This window comes from Brassica napus, chromosome C3, assembly GCF_020379485.1.
Source record: "Brassica napus cultivar Da-Ae chromosome C3, Da-Ae, whole genome shotgun sequence".
NCBI lineage: Eukaryota > Viridiplantae > Streptophyta > Magnoliopsida > Brassicales > Brassicaceae > Brassica > Brassica napus.
In genome coordinates, this window is record NC_063446.1 from 52,502,022 (window position 1) to 52,524,251 (window position 22,230).

Sequence of the window (22,230 nt, forward strand, 5' to 3'; positions counted from 1 at the left end):
ACTCAAAAGTTGATCAATAGACATTTCCCACCCAAAAGGTGTTTGATGAAATGCCTGAGACAACTCTCCTAGGCTTTTAGTATACTTTGCCAAAGACATTTGTTGTTAAAGGTGCTAAGATAGCTAATAGACTTGTTAGTAATGATTGCTTTCATATTATTCAACCAAAGACATTTGATGTTTGAGATATGTTAGCAAATGAGCATTCATCTAGACATAGAGCTTGCTTAGAATTGTGTCTAGGCTTAAGGTTGATAGTTTGATTGATCATTTGTCATCCTTAGTTCGATACTCGATCACTCAAGGTCTAATCCCTATGCCCATGAGTTCTCTTTTCCCTTAGTAAAGAAAATCATTTCATTTATCATTAATCATTAGTTTAGAAACCTTTTAAATCATTGGTTGCACTTAGATTAAGTGAGTACTTGCATTCTCAGTGCTTTGATATCCCTCAGAACTGGTTCGACAATCACTATACTACAACATTTGTCTTAGGAGCCTTGAAAACTCCTAACATCAATATCCAAAATGCGATCTACTCTTTCATCTTTCTTCTCATCCTTCTGTACAAAATCAGTTGCCAAAAGGACCACTCCATCTATGTGGAATTCCATGAATGAATGCAAAATCCCCTACAAACAATCAAATCATTAGTAAAGTGAACAAGACAATAAATATTTTAATTTGAAAAATATATGCATACATTTTCTGGGAATAAGTTCTCAACGCCAATGATATCTTCATAAGAACATTTTGCACATCCTCTCCAATTACCAGACAGTGGACCTGTAAAATTTTTACTGACTTTTCTGCCACAAATCTCTCCTAAAGCAGGAACAGTTTCCATTATCTAAATTTGGAAACCAAACAAGAATCCTTCCATCAGATAGCCTCTTTATGCTCTAATTTATGCCTTGTTTTATCAATTTGCTTCAGAAGGAAATCAAACGAATACAGACCCCATGGGTAATTCCGAACCTTCTCCAAATCCATCGCCAACTTCATGTACAGATGCGGGATATTCACCTTCTCATCCTTCCCCATCACCACACCCATAATAACGCAAATTTATTTTTCCATTTGTCTTTATCTGCTTGCTCCAAAAACCATCATCATCTTTCCATGTCACTAACCCACTGTTATTCTCTTGCTTCACTTTCAGACCAGTGACAGCATGATACTCTTGCAATCCAAAACGCAGAGGTCTCCTAGCGAAAGTGAACCACTTCTCATGTCTCTTGCTTGTCATCAACTCCTTACACAAGAAAGAGTGTACCAACCTCGCCGAAAACTTCAGATCATTCTTCTGGATAACCATAATCTGTGAAAAAATGGGATCTTTCATAACTTCATCGAATTCTAGCTCCATTTTTTCTTTCAGCAACTCGGGAAGTTTTAGTCGGCAGCTGTTATTAATCTTCTTAACCTGAGGTTTTAATCCCTCACCGTATAAACGATTAGGAAACTCCAACTCCATACCTGAAAATTGAAAACAATACAACATATATCTATTAATAACAAATATCACAGCTCAGTTAAATAATGTCTCTTAATACTTTATCAATAGCCAATGTCAAAGAATTAGCATTCTCACTGTATTAATTTCAATTTTATGGTGTTTTAATTTTTTTTTTTTTTTTAAAACCTAAAATTCCTAAATCTATCCCAAAAATATGATTTAAGCCATGATTGTGTACAAAATCTTCTCTAATCATCACCTTAACACATGATTGAAGCCTAAACATCCTAACTAACTCAAAAAATTTACCTTTTACCTTTCTATTTTCAAACTCTAAAAAGAAGTGGAGATAGAGTTTCATACCTTTGCAGAACGAACTAAAGAGTGATAGATTCGTAAAAAGCTCACGAAATTGTATGGGTTAGGCCAAATAATCGTCCAAATCAGAGTGAAATAGAGTGAGTTAGGGTTAATGAACTTGGGTGAGAATTTGATTTTGTCTCCCTTTATTCGTGAATGGGAAATTATGGGTTTCATCCCAGAGAAATCGAGTTTAAAGAGTTGAAATCATGCTTGGTCGGTTCAAATCAAGTGGGAATCAATCCGGATATAATCATACAAAACCAAAAAAATCGATTTGGGATTCTTTCCTCGGCACGGGATCGATCGATCTATTCATACAGATCGGTCGATCTGTGTAAATCGACCTTCGCCGATCGAGTGAAATGGACCAGGTCGATCAGTATATATTTCGCGTTTTTTTTTGTTCTGAATAATGATCGGGATCGATCGATCCACTATAACTTGTAAAGTGGCATCGATCGATCCCCCTTGTCGAACTCAATATATATCTTTTTAAAAAAATTACAATTTTAAGGGCATTACTGCCATTTTGGAAAAAATTAGTATAATAGGACATAAAGTAGTATAAATTAGTCTAAAGGCACATAGTTACCATTTTTTTGCTCTAAAAAAACAGATTTCCATTGTTTTTTTGCATAATATGCTAAAAAGCCCAAATATTGTAGAAAATTTAAAACAAGGACCCAAAATTAATTTGTCAAAATATAATGAAAAAACACACGCTTTGTCCCTTTAGTATAAAATCAACTTTAGTTTGACCATATACTATATTTTTTTCATAATCCCAAAATTTCCTTGATTAATCAAATAAAATACAATTTAAAAGTAGTTTAAATATTAAAACATATTAGGAATATAAATAAAAATTAAAAATATTTTTGATATAAAAGTTAAAAAAAAATTAAAACAACAAAAGCCCCAAAATTAATTCTTGATAAAATATTCATCACAGAAGAAGAGTTTGTGAAAATCATAAGAAAAACTATAGAGAAATTATATTTTGATGAAGAACAAGTGCTTAATTACAATTTTTGTTTTATTTTGACAAGAAAATCACAAGTAAAAAGCTTTCCAAATATTTTTAGAATATTTTGTAACTGAATTTTGAGAAATATGGATATTCTTATCCGTAAAAATGCAGCTTCTACACTGTTAGAGAGCAAATAACTAATATGTAAGTAGATTCTACCATACGTAAACTTTTCGGTGTCTAGATTTCGTATTCATAAAACTTTAGAATTTAGAAGCTGCATTCGGAATAAATGTAGCTACCTTTAGAATGCGTAGACTTCGCATTCCTTTGAAATTTTTTGTAGAAGATGACATCTTCTTTCTGTAAAACATAATTAAAATTTTAAAAGTAAGAAGTTTTAGAACTCCAAAACATATATACCAGTATGTATATATGTGTATTTCATCAACTATTTTTTATAAATTTTTTTATTCATAAAACTATTTATTTCATTAAGTTTGATAAATAGAAAGTATGATTGGGGCAAAAATGGGACAAAAACAAATTATACTAAAAAGATAAAAATGATTTTTTTCATTCTATTTTGACAATTTTCTCCCAAAATTTGCTATGTTACAATAGATATACGTTAAAAAAATTTAACCATTTTGCGAAGGGCCCAGAAAAAAATTTCAGCGGGTACCTAACACCTCGAGAAAGGAGAGGGGTGCAAAAGATTTCTCTATAAAGTTTTCATACAACCATCAAGCTCACACTTTCTTATTTGTTCCCGTTATGACCATCGTCGAATCTCCGTCGGTTTCAGATTGTGATCTTGATCAGTTAAACTTCACCTATCTCCCAAAAAAATCTCGGTAAAAGCCTAGACTAATCTTTGAAATCTATAGAATCACAATGGGAAAAAATGTAGGAAAATTTGCCAAATATAACTCAAAACTTGATTTTAATCCTAAAAGTATCCCAAACTTGAATCAAATGCAAAAATAACCAAAAAACTAGTTAAATTACAATCAGTCCTTTACGACCAAACAAAAAACTATAATTCATTTTTATGATTATAACCCCCTAAAGTCTTATGAGATTTTGTAAGTCTTCTGAGGTTTTGAAAATCTTCTGAAAGTCTTCTCATATAGTAGATCGTAAAAATAATTCATAAATTTTGTAAAAAATATTTTGATATGGGAAAAATTGAAATCATGTAATTATAAACAGTTGTAATAAATTGAATTGTTTTCAACATAGATGAGTGAAAGTAGTGAGTCATGATATTCTTTGGTTTAGGATTTGACAACATATGTTGTAGTATTGTATGTATTCTTAGGGTTAGATTTTGAAAGCTTAACATTTTTTTGAAAAATTAAATTTTGACATATATGTGTTTAGTTTTGTGTATATTAAACACTTTTTAAGTTTAATGAAGTGTTTGTTTCTATTTAATTAGTTATTTGAATTTAGGATTTATATTTAGGATCTAGACGACTTCCAGGAAGTCTTCTGGTGATTGGTATTTTATCAGTTGGAAGTCTTCTAACTCCCATTAAAAATATTTTAGTTTCCCGCTAAAATATTTTAGTTTTCCGATAAAAATATTTTAGTTTCTAGAAGACTTCTAGGAAGTCTTCTATTAGAAGATTTACTTGAAAGTCTTCTGAATCAAAAAAAAAAATTAGCCTTATTGGAATTTTTGTCTCCGCTTATAAAGAAAATTTACACATTCTCTTTCTTCTTCTCAAATGGCTGCAACAAAAATATAATGTTTCTCATTCTAAAACTCTTCAACCTCTCTCTAATCTCTTTGAACTTAAAAAGACTAAATTTTATATCAATTTATAGTTATTTCATGTCTTCTCACTCATTTATTTTGTTTTTGCAGGTTTTTCATTACATGGTTCTCATCTTACACTCCTTTAAAAGTAGATCTATAAATCATATTTGGTAATTTATTGTTGTTTAAATCTCTTACCTTTTGAAAACTCTTTTGGTTATTTTAAACTCTTGCCCTATTTTTGAAGTTTTCCTATGTTTTGAAGCCATTTGAATGCTTTTAGATATGCAAGTTTTTCAGATCTGAGAACGTCAGAAGTCTTCCAACATTTAATGCACTAGACGACTTCATGGAAGTCTTCTGGAAGTCTTTTGACAAAGTCTTCTTCCATGTCAAGTGGAGTCTATGCTTGTCTTTGTGGAGGAATGAGCTATAATAGTTTTGTTTATGGTTTGTTTTGTAATTTGTATATGTACTCTTTTAGTTGTGAATTCTTTTGTAAATTTGAAAATATATTAAAGAAAACATTTGGTAAATATGTTCATGTCTGCAATATTATCTTGCCAAAAGTACATGACATTATGAAGTTATTGATACAACTTCAATAGCAAAACACAATAACAAAAAAAATTAGTCAAATTTACTACAACTAATGGAGAAAACTTCTCAAGAAAACTTAGTCAAATTCACAAAAGATCAAACATTACATTAGTTCAAACCTATAACGGTTTCATTAGAAGTCTTCTGGGAAGTCTTCCGGAAGATTTCTTCTCAGAAGACTTTTCGGAAGACTTAAATTTCAAGCAAAAAAATTAAATATAAAATTTAAGTGGGAAACTAAAATTTAAGCAAAAAACTCAAATTTTAAGTGAAAATTATTTTATGAAAGTTAAAAAATATATCTTATGATCTAAGAAGACACATTAAACAATATTACTTGATATTCTTGAAGTTACTTAACACTTTTGAAAGTTAGAAAATATATATCTTAAAGTTAAAAATACAAGTTTTGCAAAAACTAACGTAAAAGACTTAGAAGACTTATGAGGAAGTCTTCTCTCATGAGCTAAACACATTAATAAGCATGAATGTTGTTAACCTCATAATTATCAACAATTAAGTTATGAATTTCATTCAGGATCCCCAATATTGACTAATATACATGAATTAACAAGAAAATGTTAAAAAATTCTTTATAGTTTTAGAGAAAATAAAATTTTATTAAACGTTGACATAGACGACTTCCACAGAAGTTTTCCGGAAGACTTACATGGAAGTCTTCTGGTCAATGCATAGGTTAGTTTTGCAATTGACGTTATGTGTTAGAAATTTAACTTTTCCTAGACGACTTACATGGAAGTCGTCTAGGATAAACAGCTTAGTTTTGCATTTGACCGGATTGTGTCAGAAATTTGATTTTTTCAAGACGACTTACACGAAATTCGTCCAACAGAAAAATAAAATTTAAATAATTATTTTTTTCTAGACGACTTCAATGTAAGTCGTTTCAGGTTACTTTTGTAATTGAAAAATAAAACTTAAATATTTTAATTTATCCGAACGACTTCCATATAAGTCTTCTGACATACGACTTACACGAAAGACTTCTGTAATAACAAAGGTTTGACCAGAATCTCAGAATAAAATCCTGGAAGACTTCCGTGTAAGTCATATACTGGAAGACTTACATGGAAGTCATCTGGATAAAATTAAATATTTAAGTTTATTTTTCAATTGCAAAAGTAACCTGAAACGACTTACTTGGAAGTCTTCTAGTAAAAATTATATATTTAATTTTTATTTTTATGTTGGACGACATCCATGTAAGTCGTCTAGAAAAAGTCAAATTTCTGACACAATCCGGTCAAATTCAAAACTAACATGTTTATCCTAGACGGCTTACCGGGAAGTCTTCTCTAATTTTTTTGAAAACAAAGAAAACCGGAAGACTTCCAGAGAAGTCGTCTCTAAAAGACACACATAAAGTCAATTGCAAAACTAACATATACATTGACCAGAAGACTTCCGTGTAAGTCTTCTCGTCTGACGGACAGATCTGGAAAAAAAATTTGATTTCATAGCTTTAACCAGTAAGATAACTTGTTTAGCTTCTCCAACCACACAATACTTCGCCACCAAAGCAACCTACTTGTTAATTACCACGAATCACGAGCTTGAATGAAATTATGAACCTTAAAAATTTTAGAATCAAAATCTTGGGTTTTTTGGATGAATATAGAGAGAAAGTGAAAGAAATGTTGTTTTTAGTTCCTAAGTAATGAGATAGAAATAGTCAAAATTGATTTTTATGTGCATTAAGAGCTTCAAATTGGTTGTTCATGTTGGTTGGTGTATTGATGGCAATAGCAATATTGTATATACTTGAAGAAGATGAGGATAAGAGAGTAAAAAACTTATTTTGAAAAAAAAATGGTATTTTTGTAAATCCGAACTTTTGGGGTGAATAGGGTAAAAAAATTATGGATTATTTTTGTGTTTGACTTTGAGTCATATTTTGCAAAAAGCCCAAAATTGTAACCATGATCGACCGGTTCATGTTGAAATCATCAGCCACTAGATTTCCATGAATTGGTTAATTATTATATATGAATTAAAAGTTCACATGAATGAGAGGATATATAATTAAACAAATAACAATATATGTGGATAATAATGTAGCTAATGAATGATAGTAAATTAATCATTCATTGATACATGGTGTGATTTTCAACCATTGATACATGTTTCAGGAGAAGTGGGTACTCAAATGTTGGGAATTGGTCAGACAGCTAAAGTAGTGAATGCTAGAGATGCTCAGGGTTGGAAGCTTCGGAAGTGTTGTGGTCGAGTTATGCAACAGATCATCGAGAAAACTAAATGTATTCCCCCTCCCAGTCCAGAGGCTGGCAGGGATCGTCCTCTCTGGAAGCAAAGTCAGGGACAATATGAAGAGAAGTTTGCATCGAAAGCTACCTGGGAGCAGCTTCGATCAACTCATGATGTGGTGGAGTGGTTCAGCATTGTTTGGTTTCCTCAAGCTCTTCCTCGCCAGGCGTTCATCACTTGGTTAGCTTGTAGGAATAGGCTGGATACGGGAGATAGAATAAGACAGTAGGGTCAAACACAGATTTGTCTGTTGTGTGGAGAGTCAGATGAGACTCGCGATCACCTCTTCTTTGCTTGCCCTTTCACCTATACCGTTTGGACAACATTGATGAACCCATTCCTGTTAGGCAACATAAATCCCGACTGGACTAGGACAGTTTCAAGTATCAGAAGCAACAGACTCTCTAAGTTGGACGCACAACTAGTAAAGATGGCTTTCCAAGCCTCAATTTATTGGAGCTGGCAAGAAAGAAATGGACGTCGTCATCTTCATCCTCCACACTCTGCGATGCACATTGCTCGGACTGTTCATCGCGAAATGTAGAACCGGCTTATTGCACTGCAGGTTGGAAGTGGAGATGGGGTTACAAATGAAGGATTGAGCCGATGGAATACCAAGACAGTGTTGCTTTAACATCAGTGCATCAGCATCAACGTAAAGACTAGGAAGATCAGAGCTTGTGCTTTTGGTATGTTTCTTATGTCTCTTTTTTTTTCCAAACAAAAGCAGAACATTCTTGTGCTCCTCGGAAATCTTTTCATTGTTCTTATTTCTTTTGATCCCCTAGTTTAGGATCATTAGATTGTGCAAACTTTTTTTGTTGTTATAAAGTTAACATTTCAGCAAAAAAAAAAAAAATAGTAAATTAATCGGTCATCTAGAGATAAACATAACAACATATATATACAAATATCTAAGTTCTCTTGACGAATGACGATAATCGCAGTGACAAGAGCAAGACGTATCGTCCAATAGGCACGAACTCCTAAAGTATAAAACGAATAGTATGTGCTGAGTAGATAAATAAGTAAAAATATTAATGAATAAACAAAAAACAAAAACATTGACTAACCAAACAAAATCTAGACGTATTTAGAGTGGATATGGATGTTATGAATTATACTTTTTAACCAAGAAAAAAATTTAGGTGGCGGCTTATGAATGCATGAACGAATACATGATGTGATGAGTAAGAAAAAAGAATAAAAAGTTTCAAGCAAAATAGGGCTAAAAGGAATAAAATTCCCAAACGTAGATTTCCATTTCTTAAAGAATGACTAGATTTAGTTGACAAAAAAAATGGAATGACTAGTTTCCTTTTATCGATTACGGTGAATGACAAGAATACCACTTTCACTAGCTTGCAGACCAAGTCGAAGGGTATTTTCGTTAACTAATAATATCTTTACACACCCGACCTCGTTCCCCTATAAATACCAAACCAACACAAGTGAAACAACACAAACTACAAAGAGAAACACACAAAAGTGAAGTCAGTCAAATCCAATTCAAAACAATCAACCATGGTTGCAAGAAGTGAGAATCTTAATCGGACGGTGGAAAATAGAGCGCAGGATAGCGAGAAACTTGATCGGACTGTGGAAGGTACGGCAGCGAATAACGAGAAACTTGAGAGGACGGTGGAAGATAAGGCGGCAAACTGTCTGATGCTGTTATCAAGAATTGGGGAAAACGGCGGAGGAGGCCGAGAGAGTCGTGTTTACAGATGCAAAACGTGTATGAAAGAGTTCTCATCGTTCCAATCTTTAGGAGGCCATCGCGCAAGCCACAATAAACACGTTAACAACAACAGCAGCGACGAACAGTCGTCACTTTCTTCGGGATCCATCGCTAAGAGGAAGACCACGAACACAACAAGGTCGCATCGTTGTCCGATATGTGGCGTGGAGTTTCCGATGGGACAGGCTCTTGGTGGTCACATGAGGAAGCATAGGAACGAGGAAGAGGCTAGCGGCGCGTTGGTTACACGCTCTTTTTTCCCTGAGGCGGCGACTTCGATGATTACGACATTGAAGAAATCTAGTAGTGGGAAAAGGGTTGAGTGTTTTGACTTGGGGCCAGATTCTGCGGAGAGTAGCATCAATTTGAACTTGGAGTTAGGAAGAAGCATGTACTGATTTTCCATATTCATCTGGATATACTCTACAATAGTTTTCCTATTCCTTAGTTTTATAGAGTAAGCTAGCATCTTGATTTTGCATAGAGTTGTTGTAGATGGGCTATGATTTTACATGAAAGCTCGCATGGTTGAAATATGAATGTTGCAGTAGTTTTGAAACTAGAATATAACTATTGTGACAGGTCTAGTTGTTATGGTTAACCACAACCGAATTTGAAAAGTTTCATGATCACTGACAATTCAGAACAGATGTTTGTATTTAAGTAAGGTCAATGGGAAAAGCTACTGCGTAATCAAATATAGTTTTTTGTTGGAATCGAAAAGAATAGCATGCATTTTCTGAATCTGTCGCTTTAGTGGTTTTGTATTGGTTATGCATATTGTAAAAATATAACTAGACAACTCTTAGAAGTTTAGAGATTAATAAATAAAAGAGCAAAGCAATAGGAAAAGGCAATTTAGAACGAATCAGACATGTTTTAGGATAAAACATAAAAAATTACAGAAGCACGCACCCAGCGACATCTTAGTTTTTTTTTAACTTGAAAACTTCAGTTTTTATAATTTGTATTTAACTTCCACAGCATGCAGACTTCTGTGTGGCCTGCGCAGCTCCAGCTGCCTGGTCAGTTTGGCTTATCCTGATCGTCGCAGGCTGCAATCAGACGAACAAAATATGTAAGAATGCGTTGTCAGATGCAGAGAGATGTGAAAAAGGGAGAGATGTAAACAAACCTCAGCCCTGGAGTCAGTGTCAGAAAGCCTCTGCTTTATGTCCCTCCCGATGGAGAAGAAAACTTCTTCCACGTTTAGGTTTGTCTTAGCACTCTGCAGCAATATACAGAGATGTAAGCAATGAACCCATCGAAAACTGAAGATTGAGAGACTTACAGTTTCAAAGAACTTAATTCCGTACTCATCAGCAAGAGCCTGACCCTTTGCTGTAGGAACCGCCTAAAAAATTTGGTGATGAAACTGTTATTAACTCAAAATAGTGAATGAGGAGGAAGTGGGGGATGATCAGATCAGTACCCTCTTGCTTTCGTCCATGTCAGCCTTGTTCCCAACCAAGATCTTGTTAACATTATCTGACGCATGTTGTTCAATATTACGAATCCAGTTCCTAATATCTGCAATAATATCAACAATCTTGAGTGAAAAAGAAGAGATGATCATTTGGTTAGCAGAATTGGGGGAGGGGGGGTTTTACTGTTGAAGGAGGACTCGTCGGTGACATCATAGACCAACAAAATGCCCATCGCCCCACGGTAATAAGCTGTCAAAATGCAAAATAGGAAAATTAAAATGTGATCAAGAAAATCTTTAAAATTGGTGTCAAAAACTAAAGGAACAGATGCGCAAGTAACAAGAACCAGCCAGCCAAAGAAAGCAAAATCAATCTGCAAAAGAGGAACTCACGGACCGGTGGTGATAGTGCGAAAGCGTTCTTGACCAGCAGTGTCCCAAATCTGGAGCTTGATACGTTTGCCATCAAGCTCAATGGTTCTGATCTTAAAGTCAATGCTGCATCAACAAAAAGACTCAATGAGACTTAAACAAATAGTAGTAGATCAATAGGTTTAGCTTCTCAAAAGACAAACCCAATGGTGGTGATGAAGCTAGTGGTGAAGGAGCCATCAGAGAAACGTAGAAGCAGACAACTCTTACCCACACCTGCACAAATATAAATACGAATCATAAATTTCAGAGATCCCTAACACACAAATCTAATCGGAAACAAAAAAAACTTGTGATCAAACGAATGAATCATCACTAATTAGATCGATTCCATAGAAACTTGTGATGAGATTCAGCGATGACATACCGCTATCTCCGATCAAAAGAAGCTTGATGAGATAGTCGTAATCAGCTCTGGCCCTAGCAGGTGGAGCAGCCATCGGATTCTAAAAGGAGAATAAACAAAACTCAGAGATCAAACCATGTTTCATCGATAACGAAATAGTTCAGAAAAACCAAATCGTAGAACAAGAAGAAGAAGAAGAAGATCACGAGAAAACACGTACCGGATCAAAGGAAACAGAGAAGAAACCGATGTAATCGGTGCAAAGGATTTGAAAGACGGCTAAAATGCGCCCAGCTCCCGATTTAGATTCCTCTTTTCCCCGCTTCTTCGCTGTGCACGATAGGATACCACGCGCACGTTAGCACTCACTCGTTAACGATGAGGAGTTGCACCCAAAAGGAACGATGGAGGCCACGAAGCCTTGTGGGCCTTTTATTAATCACTTTAATATATCCAAATCACCTAGCTGTCATCTCAATCACCCCCACCCCGAGCTGCCATGTGTCGCTCGGTCTATGGCTAATCTCTAAAGTGATGAACATGCATACATCTTTGAATACAATGAATATATATCCCCTATATATTAATCGAGAAACATTACAACATTGTTTTGTAGTCACGGGTCACTATGATAATGAAATTCAGATTTATTAAAAAAATAGGTCGGTCCATCTTAACTTATATTATATTTTTTATTAAACTAATTATCAAATTGATAAATAGTGTACAAAAGAATATTCTCGCACTTTCCTTAAATAAAAGCTACGGAATTACCTAATATGATTAACGTATATATGACAATTAATGATTATAAATAATAAATATTTGATAACAATTTTTGTATCTTAGCTCTTTTTTGTTTAATTTTATATTATTAAAAGATATTAAACAATCACACTAACCATATAATAAAAAATTATATTTTTTCTTATATGTTATATTTTGAATTTTTTAAAACGGCTATAAATTATTAGAAATTTTAAAATCCTACTTTGAAAATTTTGTGATCAATGGCTTAATTTGTTTTGTTATAACAAGACACAAATGATCATAAAATTGTATTAATATGAATTTTTATTTAATAAATATTAAATTAAATAATATATATATATATATATATATATACATATATATATATTCAGCTAACGACTTTAAGCAAGAAAATGGGCTGCATCAATTTAGTCATCCAGTTGAAACCCTTCAAAACTATGCGGAAGATTAAGCTCAAAGTAATTCGATTTTGGAATCAATATTAAGCTGCTGGTTCTAAAACCATTAAAATGGTTCACAGAGATGTTAAAGTAAAGTGTTAAAAAAATTGTAGAACCTGTTTTTGTAATAAAAAATCACTTGATGATCACATTATGGTTTCTATAGGTATAAACAGGGTGATAAAAATTTTAAGCTCAAATCAATTAGGCTCTTCATAAATTCAAAATAGATTTTGGTCTACAATTAAAATTACAAATGCTCAACCCAAAATATAGATGATTATATAAAGAAAACATTACTGTATGCATATTAAAAAAAAATCAAACACGTATACATATTTAATTTGTCAATACTATATATTTTTAAGGGAAAATTGAAAAAAAAAGACACTTTGAACTTTTGTTTGTCCTTTTAGGACGTTTGGTATTTTTCGCAATTCTGGAGATGTTATACCATTTTTTATGGGAAAAATAGAAAAAAAAACTTTAAAAATGCTAAAAAATATGAAAACTATTAGAAATATAAGTATGAAAATATATTTGTTTAAATTTTTTATTTTAAAAAGTGGAATCATATTTTACTTTATCTTCTAGCTACAGTAAGAATATTCATTCTGGTTATCTACTTAGTCTATAAATCAGATAATAAGTGTTAAACATAGATATATCAAGGATATATAACGTAAACTAACATTTCTTGTATGTTCTAACAAGTTAAGAATTTGTTACGTTATAATCAAGAAAGATGTCTTCAGTCTACTTAGATCTTGACAACGACATATAGCCACAACTCAACGATATACCTTGGCTAAATTACGTGCTTTAACATGTTCTGCTTTTTACTTTATATGACGCCTTTAGGAAGAATATGTTTTTCACCTACTCTACTGTGTTCTGCATAGGTATTATACATATTCTAAGCAAATCCGTAAAATATGGAAACTTCCATATTCGGTTAAAGATGTTTCCTAAATCTAAACTAAATCTACCCTAAATCTCTCAAAGAATATTTTCTCCCACGTTTTTCTCCTCATCCTCATCTCACTCCCACGATCTTTTTCTCTTCGTTCTTGGTGTTTCTCTCTTCTTTATCCACATAATCATTTCTTCTCTATATCAATACAACATAGTTATAATCTATGTTAAATCTAAATAGTTTGATTCCTGCAGGATAAAGAAAGGACCATGATTCAAGTGTTTCTCATGTATGTATACGCAAAGATAATTTACCAAAAATAATTGGGTTCAAAGTGTCACATAAGCAGAAGCTATAGCAGGAGATGTTCATGTGTTCTTGCTAATCATTTTTGTCTTTCTCTCTTCTATTACAACAAGTCTCTTATGCCTCTCCCAATATCTATGTACTTTCAAGTGTCTTACGAGCTTCTTTTGGGGACAAGTTTGATAAATACATAGGATTATGATGTCTCAGAAAGTGTCTCAAATTTACATGTTAGAGTTAAGATATGATAACTTACAACAATGTTAACTCCTGAATACTTTTAACAAGAATGTTTTCTCGTTTTGTAAGACCTTTAACTTAGAACAATTTGAATTCAAGATGACTGTCTATGGTTTTGCATTCAAGATACCTATTATAGGTGCCTCCAGGTGGACCTGAGCCTCTGGTTCACGGTAACTCATTGAAATCCAGCAGCTTAGGCGGTATTGCGCACCGGATTAGAGCCCAATTCAATCGTTCAAAGAATTGATGTCGTTTAATCTCTGTAGAACCTTTCTCTGACCCGAGCCTGTTCTCTGTCTCCTTAACCAACAGCTCTCTTATGAAGTCCTTTGCCTGAAGACTGCCAAGCGGGCTGTCAGGAAACTTGAGGTTCTGCAACACAACATTACCCAAAGTCTTGTCGCTGCTGTAAACTTCTTTTTGAACAGAATATACCATGATCTTTTAACCTTATTTTTGAAGGTCTTCTTCAGATATATATATCTTAAAACAATTATCAATGTGAAAACAAATCCAATAGCTCAATGTGAAAAAAAATCCAATAGCTTGTGCGGAAAGTAAACTAAGAACTTTGAGTCTGTAACAAGTCGAAAACATATTGGTCTTTATGAAGTTCAATTCCTCAGATTCCCCAATCTCCTTCGAGAACTTTATGAACCCTTTACTTGTTTGATTGTAACCCTAACATGAAAGATACTTTTTTAAAGCGATACGAAACAGATGAATAAATTGAAAAAAAACTGAAGAGTAAGATTGAAGGTACCTTCATCTTGGCGGTGTTCATGGCAATATATAGATCTCTGAAACTTTTAAAACCTTAGTTATACTGAATACGAAGAAGATGATGAAACAGTGATGGATGCGATCATGGGAGTGGAGAGATGCCATTGAAGAACTTTGAAAGCTTCGGCTGCGGGAAGATAGATAATTGAAAATGAAAATTAGGGTAAACGTGTTTCTACGCTTTCTTGTTTTTTACTTTTTTCTAAAATTTAATTAGTATATATTATATATTTGAATTAAATTTAATTGGTTTAATCGAAGGGTAATATGGTATTAATATTAATCTAAATCCTATTTTCCCAAATAATCATGAGAAAGTTCTAAAGAGACAAACCTAAGTTCAATATGTCTCATTTATCCAATTTTCCCTATTTTTAATTTTTATTATTTAAGCTCACCATGCGCAAAGCGCAGGTGTTATCCTAGTTGGAAATTAAATTGCAAATACTACTAATACTAATTGCTAAAGCCTAAAAAATCATAATAGTAGGGAAAGAAATAACGTGTTTATTTCCAAAAAAATAACTAAAGATTATTTAACTGAACGTTTACCTGCGTAATACTAGGTTGTGTAATTTTCATAATTCATATTTTACTAAACAAAATGTATTGGTTTCTCACATTTCATTACGGCTTTAGCTAAAATGTTAATTTTGCAACTTCTTTGTCAACAACTTTGAACTTTTCTAACACACACGTTTGATCCAACTGGCTGGTCTTTTTCCGTTTTGGAAGTTTCCAACCAACATTCAACATGAAATGCGTAGAAATGTAGAAATTTCTTGATTCTAGATTATGAAGATGAAATTTGTACAACCATTTGGATTATATTTGTCAACTCAGAGAATGTATTTTGATTAGCTTTGTAGATAACAATGTTAAACATATATATATGCTACATCCAAATGACTGAACACCACATATCAAAATATACCAAAACAAAACTGTCATTAAAGTATTTAATTTACACAATTTCAGTAAAACATATTTTATTAATTTAGAACACATACAAAATTATATTAATTGATATCATTTTAGACAATAATAATTTTTATTTAAGAACCGTTTATTGTTAATCTATCTATCTATATAAAGTATTGTTTCATTAATTCATGTATTCCGGTGAGTTGGGCTTAATTCTTTACACATACATTTTGAAGTGTTTTTGTTCCATTGAATTTAGGCTTTGCATTTACATTATTTGGGATTCATATTTTCTTATTTATGTTTTCTGAAAAACAAGAGCCCAGCCCGAATGAAAAGTAAACAACTGGTTTTTCACGACGTTGTGGATTCATCTTCTTTCTTGATCTGACTTCCTCATATAGGATTCATCATGAGACGAATCCATCGACGCTACGAACCTACGCCATTTATGGAGTTTCATGAAGTTAGGTTAGAAGAATCTTCGCGAAGAATCTTTAGGTCATATTTTGTTCGCGTCTGTAGACATTATTCTACTCCAAAACGTTACAGATTCATTGATTCATCGACATTAAGAACCATCTTTACTCCTCCTATAGGCGGTGTATATCACCTATAAAAAGGTCAGACCTCATCTCATGAACATCATCCTCTCAATTCCTAAAAACATTAGAAACTTATTTTTCAATTTCAAGTTCGACTTCGAAACGAGAAGTCTACAAGAATATTTAGACACAAAATCTGAAACTAAGGAAGATGAAGAATTGAGACTTTCCCAGAATTAAGACTGTTCTTAAAACAAAAGCAATAAGCTCTTTTCTCATATATTGCAATTGTTCTTCGTTGATATTTTTCTCACAGGTGGCCAATTCTTATTTGAGATTCTAATATAAAGCAAACATTGTATTATTGTTGTCAATGCGTTGACAGAGCAAGCGACGGAAAGCGAACGGGATTAGATACCCTGGTAGTCCATGCCGTAAACGATGAGTGTTCGCCCTTGGTCTATTCTGATCTGGGCGGAGAGCAACGGAAAGTGGCGGAGAGCAACGGAGCATACTCGGTGGAAAGAAACGGAGGAAGCAGAAGAGAACGACGGAGAAAGTAGCGGAGAGTGTGACGAGAGATAGCAAAGGCAATTGTTACAGTTCAATCTGGCACAAGGGAGGTTGATCGGCTCTCGAACAGGGTGAGTTTATAAGAGCTGCAAGTATATTAATGAAGAAAGACATAGAAAGTGAAATCCTATCAACTGGAATCAAATTCAATACATAAAATTCTTATTAAAATTGATCTAGATCGTTTGAATATACAAAAACGCAGATGTTATGTTCTAGAAATTTTCTATCAGTGTTGTTTATGTGCATAATGAGTTTTTGATCAATCGCCTTTTTGTGACTTGAAACTTGATTGTGCAGAAAACAGATATAGTCTTCTTCTGGTTGAAGTTCAGACATTCAAACAACTTAGTAAAGAAAGATCTGAAGAAAATTATCTGAAGGGAAAGGGGGGCAAGATAAGTCAATGTTTTTCTTTAATTAAGAGATTGCCATTCTTTTTGATGGATGTACTTGCGTTTATTTTCTGTATACATTCCAACGCATGATATGATCAAAATTCCACCTCATATGTACATGTAAAACAGGTCACTCTACAAAATAGTTACTAATATCTTAGCAGAAAAAAGTGAAACAATTTTTTTTATGATCTTTCTCAACCCTTGTTTGAACCGAGAACTGTTGATAAACTAGTGAAAAGAAGAGACGAGAACTCGTCGGTGGATCAAGACAAAAGCATTTATTAGATCAGAGAATCGTTCGGTCGATTTACAAATAAGGAAATAAGCGGTAGAAAGCAAACCGGCAAAAGCTAGTTCGCCGGAAGGTACAAATCGGCGAGAAAGAGAAATGAAACCCTAGTTCTAGCCGAAAGTAAGTCTGTTGTGATTTGCGGATCCTTTTCGTTGCCTCTTGCTTCTCCTTTTATAGGCGATCGATCAATAACCTAATTTGCCTCCGCCTGATGGGCCTTACATCAGTTGGGCCTAGATATCGGGCTGCTGCTTCGAGTCGTCGAGTCGACTGCTTTCAATCGCTCGTTTGATCGACTAAAGTAGTCTTGAGTCGAGCCGATCGGTCGCTCGCTCGCGAGCCGGCAAGCCGAATCTTTTCCACACGGTTATGGGTCAGGACAACTATCATGTGGGCCTTTTGGGAGGGTCAGACTCATACCCAACAACCCTGCTGACGATATGAATCTTATCCAATTTGATTGGCGCGTTTGGAGGCTTTCCAGTGCCTCTCAACAATTGGTTGTCCTATTTATGGTTGTTGCATTTTCCAATGCCTCTCAACAGTACGCTTTAGGGTTGCTGCATTTTCTATGTGTGAAGTTGCTAAGTAGAGAAGAAGATAAAGAGTGGAAAGAGCTTGACACAATGTTAGTCTCTCTTATGAGATTATGAGATTTTGTAATGTTAGGACTCATTGTCAAATCATGGGAATACGTTTACTTACCAGTTACATTGCAGTCCTTTTTTCAGTCTTCCTCTTGCAAATTTGTGAATTTGATAAAATGAAAAATGGGTAATGGTTACTGCTTTGATCGAAGATATGTTGGTTTTGCCATAAAAATATCGTATAGTTTAATGATTGAATGTTCCTTTTGATGTGTGTTTCATAGAGTTCTTTGAACATTATTTTCGTTCTATATTTCCAAGATATCTAAATTTAACAATTTTGTCCCAATTATTATAATAAGTTGACTTTCTAATTTTCAAACTCCAAATAGGAAGAAACGCTTAGAGCTTATTAAACAAAAGTTTCGTAGAATATCGAAAAGAATGGTAAGAACAACAAGATTATGTTATTTGTTATGAATATTAATGTGGATGTCCATCATAGGCCCATAAGTCCATGTTCTAGAAGGTTCTAAAGCCTAACTTTGTATTTATATGTATATAGGTATCGTTGTCTACGGACTAATAATAAGATTAACTATTCTCTCTTTCTCTTGATTCACAACACGTTATCATCACGAAACCCTAGCCACCGAATTAGAGAACCCCACATCCCTAATAAGTGGAACATCCAGAAGTATGTTCACACTAGAAAGAGACTCAAGGAGTCATTTATAAAATAAAACGAGGGGATTTAAAATCAAAAAATGTTTGAGACACTAAGTAAAGGGAAATGTTGAATACCTTCAATAAAAAGTATTACCCAAGGCCTATTGTATTGTACTACACAATGATTAGAAAATGGAGATAAATGTAATAGTAAACCAGAAGTTTACTGAAAATGTAATGTTTGGCAAACCGGTTATGTCATTCCGGTTTAGTAATGATGCGAAAGATAATCATATGAACATTCGTTGAAGAACCAGGAGATTCTTACGAATGATCTGCTATATTTTGCTTGCTTACAAGGCAATATAAGAATACAGTTTTCACCACTCAAATAGATTTATAATCTATTTATACAAGGGGATGTTTGTGGGCTTGATCACCCACTGGTGGACTGATCATCCACCATATGTTTATAATTAATGCATCGACAAGAAGGTCGTATGTATCCTTGTCATAGATCCACAATCTGATGTTTGCGAGACTAATTGGTAATACTGGTGAAATCACACTTTGGTGATTATTTTATGCATGTATGAATACATGATGAACATCTTGTAGCTAATGTTCATATTTAAGATGCATCAGCATTGATTTGCATAATGCCAAAGAGTAATTAAGAACTCTCCCCATCAAATTGGTTTTGGGTCAGAAACCAAAAATCCACATCTAGAAAATCTGGATAAGTTGTAGATGCTCCACAACACCGAAAATCTGGATAAGTTGTAGATGCTCCACAACACCGCTAAAAGATGAGACTTCAAAGGAGGTTATGAATATGTTGGATATGATCTCCCTTGATGATAAAATCTTGAAGATTTTATAAAATTTATTTAAAGACTCATAGTTAGTCTATCCAACATTAGGGGGAGAAAATAAACAGCTGGAGAATGAATGAGTTGAATGAATTATCATTGATCATCGGAATAAAGAGCGTAAATAAGAGTCCAAAATGAATGTATGGAGATAATTCTATTACAAAGATTAGCATATGAGTTGCCAGACTCATTTACTGGCCCTAAGAAAGTGATTAAGTCACAAGTACCAGCTGTAAATGCTCCAGTTAAAATGAATATCCCAAAAGGACAATTTCAAAATGCTACTGAGTCTGAAGAACGTCTAAAGCGTGATAGACCTATCGGTTCTAAATATAATAATACTCAAAAAATGAGCATGAATAAGAATGGCAGAATCGAGGAATGAAAGATTAAAGATCTCGAGGAGAGATAGAAAACATGACAAGAAAGAAATTCAGGTACCTGAGAATAAAGAAATCTCAAATAGCTATATCATGTCTGGAACGATATGGAACCGATACCAAATCGACGTCGTAAATACTTATGCATGCAATGTAGCAGTTGATGAGAATGAGGATCATGAACCATCTATTGAAAAGTGTACACAATATGATAAATGACCGAAAAGAGAAAGAAACAACAGATGCATAGTTTAAATCTCTTTGAAAGAGAAGAGTATTCGGACCGGTAGTTCGTACACCTAATGGTGTAAAACCAATGGCATAGAAACATGTCTTTATATGAAAGAATAGATGTGATAATGAAATCATGAGATGTGATGTTGTAATTTCACAAAAAAAATGATCACAAAGACCTATAATTGATTACAAAGAAACACATCATGTGGTGGAAGCATCAACTTTCAAGTTTCTTTAGTCTGACAACAACGAAAAAGAATTAAGAGCCACTGGAACAATGAAATTTATGTTAAGGATCCAAAAGAATATAAACTGCAAGAAGCAGTAAACCCCATAAGGATTTGGACTGCTAGAAGCAGTAAGTGCTAGTGCTCGAGAACATTACCGTGCATATATTGAGCATATAAAGGAAATAATTTTTGGTCATGAAGTACCATAATATTAGAAATTTACTGATCTCTTTCATGACTGAAAGATGTGATTTTGCATGACAAGAAGGATAGTCATACTTGTAACTTTTATAAGAAGCAAAGGGATAACTCGTATGTATAAGTATGCATAATGTGAAGGTTTAGGAGATTGTCTATAAGAGAACATTTGGAAATGGAATCCAAATAGACCAAGATATGACCTTTTGTGTGAAAGAAATGTTATGGACAAGAAGTCCAATGGTTTAAAAGATTATCTGACAATCAAACGAGTTTATTCACTAAGGATATGCTTATAGAAATTCTTTAAAGGATGATATATATGATGAGAATACATCTCCCGAAGATGATGCTTTCAGGGGGAGAATATGATGATGTGTGTGGTTGTACTCTTTTTCCTTATCATTGGTTTTGTCCAATTGGATTTTCTATGTCAAAGTTTTAACGAGGCAACAAAGAACACGCAAATGATAGATACCTTGAGAGGAATGTTATCACTTAAGTGATAAAGATATATCAATCTTCTAATGTATTTTTGAGACTAAGAGAAGGAGAAGAGAATGATCAAGGTCAATCATACTTGAAGAAGAATAAGAGATGAACGCATTCCATTCGTGTAACAGAATCAAAGGTCGAAAGTTTTCTAATCAAAGGAGACATTATAGATGGAATTAAAATATGAAATTGGTGTCCAGAGAAAGTTATTTGAGTCTATTTTCATCTCTAATTTGAATCAAGTCATTCTCCATGATAAAACTCGAGATATGACTGTTTTCGTGGGACATGTACAAGCTATCTCATAATACCTAATTTCGTATGATATTCAAAAGATCGCTTGATATTTCCATCTTAATAGAGACAGATCGGTGCATAAAAATAGACATATATGTTATCTTAGATTTCCAAGTGGTTTGAAGTCATTTTGTTCTACGGTCACCAAGATATTCAAGTTTTAGTGAGGAGTGTCAAATCTGCAAAGAGAAGTGAACCGGTCCAACTCCAAGAAGAATGAGTTAATTCATCACATTGGATTGTGTCCTATCATATATCTCAAGTTATGTTCTCATCAGGGGGAGTAGATGCGCGTTGCACTCTTTTTTCCTTCACCACGGTTTTTTCCACTGGGTTTTCCTGGTAAAGTTTTTAACGAGACAGCATCATACGCGCTTTAGGACTTATTTTGTATAATACACATCCAAGAAAGAGTGTTATGAATATTAATGTGGATGTCCATCATAGGCCGATAAGCTCATGTTCTAGAAGGTTCTAAACCCTAACGTTGTATTTTTATATATAGATATCGTTGTCTACGGACTAATAATAAGATTAACTGATTCTCTCTTTCTCTTGATTCACAACATTATTTATTTACTTAAAGCCTTCAAAATCTTCATGGTAATTTTGAATAATGCGAAGTTGTAGTTGATTTTGTGCTACACCATATATGTAATTATTTTAATACATAACAT

The 22,230-nt window shown here is 33.6% G+C and overlaps 3 protein-coding genes across 3 annotated transcripts; 2 read left to right on the forward strand and 1 right to left on the reverse strand.

Annotated features, from left to right (window-relative positions):
• The first annotated feature begins 7,327 nt into the window (after positions 1-7,327).
• On the forward strand, positions 7,328-7,675 carry BNAC03G55580D. Its single transcript, XM_013796049.1, has one exon. It carries the CDS (start codon positions 7,328-7,330, stop codon positions 7,673-7,675), a length of 348 nt encoding a protein of 115 aa, XP_013651503.1.
• Positions 7,676-8,066: 391 nt separating this feature from the next.
• On the forward strand, positions 8,067-9,797 carry LOC106372658 (zinc finger protein ZAT8-like). The gene has a single exon (XM_048750753.1). It carries the CDS (start codon positions 8,971-8,973, stop codon positions 9,583-9,585), a length of 615 nt encoding a protein of 204 aa, XP_048606710.1. The 5' UTR covers positions 8,067-8,970; the 3' UTR covers positions 9,586-9,797.
• Positions 9,798-10,031: 234 nt separating this feature from the next.
• LOC106405703 (ras-related protein RABE1c-like) lies at positions 10,032-11,819 on the reverse strand. Its single transcript, XM_013846269.3, has 9 exons — positions 11,612-11,819; positions 11,413-11,491; positions 11,189-11,261; positions 11,011-11,111; positions 10,798-10,863; positions 10,620-10,717; positions 10,479-10,541; positions 10,323-10,415; positions 10,032-10,242 (listed from the first exon to the last, which is right to left on the reverse strand). Exons 2-9 carry the CDS (start codon positions 11,483-11,485, stop codon positions 10,159-10,161), a joined length of 651 nt encoding a protein of 216 aa, XP_013701723.1. The 5' UTR covers positions 11,486-11,491; positions 11,612-11,819; the 3' UTR covers positions 10,032-10,158.
• Between the last annotated feature and the right edge of the window lie 10,411 nt (positions 11,820-22,230).